Below are 2,420 nucleotides of genomic sequence, written 5' to 3'. Positions count from 1 at the left end.
GCATGTGTATTATGTGTGTGCCATACTAGAAAATATTAATTTGGGGAAATGTGTGTAATACATGTAAAAGCTGATATGGATTCATGCTGATTTGCAAAGAGTGAATTTTCTTGAATAAAATATTCTATAGTTCAGAAAAATAAACCTTTCAGTTAGGGCAGATGGAACCAAAATTACTGTGCACTCTGTTGTGTCTTTTGAAGTGACCCCCAAATAAAGGGCAGTGCGTTATTACAGTGCTCCAAAAGTAGCCCTAGAGGGAAACAGGTATTTTATGCAATATTCTTCCTCTCCCTATGTTGTAGATATGTTGTAGATCAGGGGTTGTCAACCAGGGGTACATGTACCACTGGGTGTACGCGTGGGTGGGAGGGGATGGAGCACTGCCACCTCCCAGGAGCAGGGCCAGGGCAGGGCAGGGAGAAGGTAGGTGCGCCTCTCTGTGGGGTGGGGAGTTTGCATGTGGTGGCAGCCGCCACCGCACACCGGCCTGGTGAGCTACCCTGCCCTGCAGAGGGGTGCCACTGCCCTCACCCCAGCCTGGTGAGCTCCCCTACCCTGCCTTGGCCCTGCTCCTGGGAGGCAGTGGTGCTCCGTCCCCACCCACCTGTGCTCTGTTCCCACCTCCCTGCTCCATGTCCAGCCGCATGCTTCTCCCCCGCTTGGCGTCCAGCTGAATTAAGACAGCTATGCCCCAAGACATTCCCCATCAGTGATTCCTCTCACCATCAGTTGCCAGTAATTCCCCGTCTCCAATTGTTGCCAGTAATTCCCCGTCTCCAGTTGTTGCTGATTGCTACCACTGATATGCCCTTGTGCTTTCTCTGCTAGTGATATGTTGCCACTTTCCCAACCCTGGGCCAGTCTGCCCCCTAACCCGTCTCTGGGGGCATCAGATAGCATGGGCGGGAGGGTGGTCAGGGTCTCCATGGAGACTGGGGGCCCACAGGCAGAGTGTATTCAGCTGGGCAGATGGGATGCGGCGATAGGCAGATGGGGATTGACATCTGGGAAAGGGATGGGCAGTCAGGGGCTGGTGACAGCATGGGGCCAGGACCCAGGTCAGAGCCACGATCCACTTCTCACCTGAGGTTTCATCCTATCCACCTCTGTCTAGCCTAGTGCAACTTGCCTGTGATGGTCCTAGGCCAGTTTCCATGGAGATCCCACCTGCCAACTCTGTTCAGCACCCCAATGGTGGGTGAAGGAAGCACAAGCTGGGGTCATTGGGCAGCAGGTCTGGCAGTGGTGACAGCAGCAGAGACACTGGCAGTGGCAGCCAGGCAGAGAAAGCTGCTGCCATGGGGGCTTCCAGGAATCCAGGTCTGGCTGCTGCACCATCCCTGCCCCACCGTGCACCCCAGGGACAGTGGAATGTCCTCATGTACCATGGACCAAGCTACCCCTCATCACTGGGCTGGATGGGGCCAACAGACCCACAGCTGGCCAGATAGAGTCCCTTGGTGGGAGATCTGGCCTATGGGCCATATCTTGCCTATCCCTCCTATATAGCCTGTTAATATGGGGAAATGGCCAGAGAGACTTCGAGGTTTCCTGATTGCTAATTGCAATAAGAAGTAACTTATGACTAGCTACCTCTTGTAAGTTCGGTCTTGCTGAAAGTACTCTATTTTAACAACTGTGCTTTAATCTATTTATTAAGTTGCAACCTATGTGACATTCAGTAGTGTCAACGTTGCATCATCTGTAACAAACTGTTGACATTGAAAGGTCAGTTATTCACTCTTTTTACGCTTTTAGAACACTGCTAAAATTGAAATTCCTATCACTAATCCTACGGCTGAAAGTCTCCAGTTAAACGTGGTGTTAACGGATGCTGCACTTACTGGAGAAACAACTCTTGTTCTTAAGCCAAAAGAAACTCTTCTCTATGAAATGAAGTATTCACCAGCTGCAATTGGCACTTCAGATGGAAGGTAAGATGCAAACTATTAACACTTGCTAAATATGATGAAGCATCACTGCTTGATCCCATAAAGTCACTTAGACTTCAGACATATTTTACCCAAGCCTACCACTTTCCTTAACTGACAGGTGAATAGCTATCACCAGAATTATGTCTACAGTTTCTCATGATATGATTTTGATATTAGAAATTCCACCTCAGAACATGCTTTTCAAATGAAGAGTTAATTTTGCCATTCTTTAGCTCACCATGAAGGGAGTGACCCAGTGCCAAGTTTTTGAAGAAGGGGAACTAAGCTAAAATAACTCCACTAAAAATAGGTGAAGAACCTTTAACATACCACATGGAAATCAAGTTAGCTTCAGAATTCTCCATTAATTAGGAATGATCTGCATTATGAAAATGAAAAGGATTTAAATTAAAGATGTTTCATTACACTGGAAATCTAAAAGAGTCTGTGCAGTATGATAATTAGAATAAGATTGATGGCCTT

The 2,420-nt window shown here is 47.9% G+C and overlaps 1 protein-coding gene across 1 annotated transcript in view; it reads left to right on the top strand.

The window, feature by feature from the left end:
* The window catches only part of LOC109302302 (cilia- and flagella-associated protein 47-like), a 536,681-nt gene that overhangs the window by 232,795 nt on the left and 301,466 nt on the right, over nucleotides 1-2,420 (top strand). Inside the window, exon 8 of the mRNA XM_019523864.1 lies at nucleotides 1,762-1,937. Coding sequence (XP_019379409.1) covers nucleotides 1,762-1,937 — 176 coding nt within the window. The remainder of the gene's footprint in view (nucleotides 1-1,761; nucleotides 1,938-2,420) is intronic.

The sequence above is a fragment of the Gavialis gangeticus genome, unplaced genomic scaffold, assembly GCF_001723915.1.
Source record: "Gavialis gangeticus isolate Ggan-Ray unplaced genomic scaffold, GavGan_comp1, whole genome shotgun sequence".
NCBI lineage: Eukaryota > Metazoa > Chordata > Crocodylia > Gavialidae > Gavialis > Gavialis gangeticus.
This window is presented reverse-complemented; position numbering and strand designations above follow the sequence as displayed.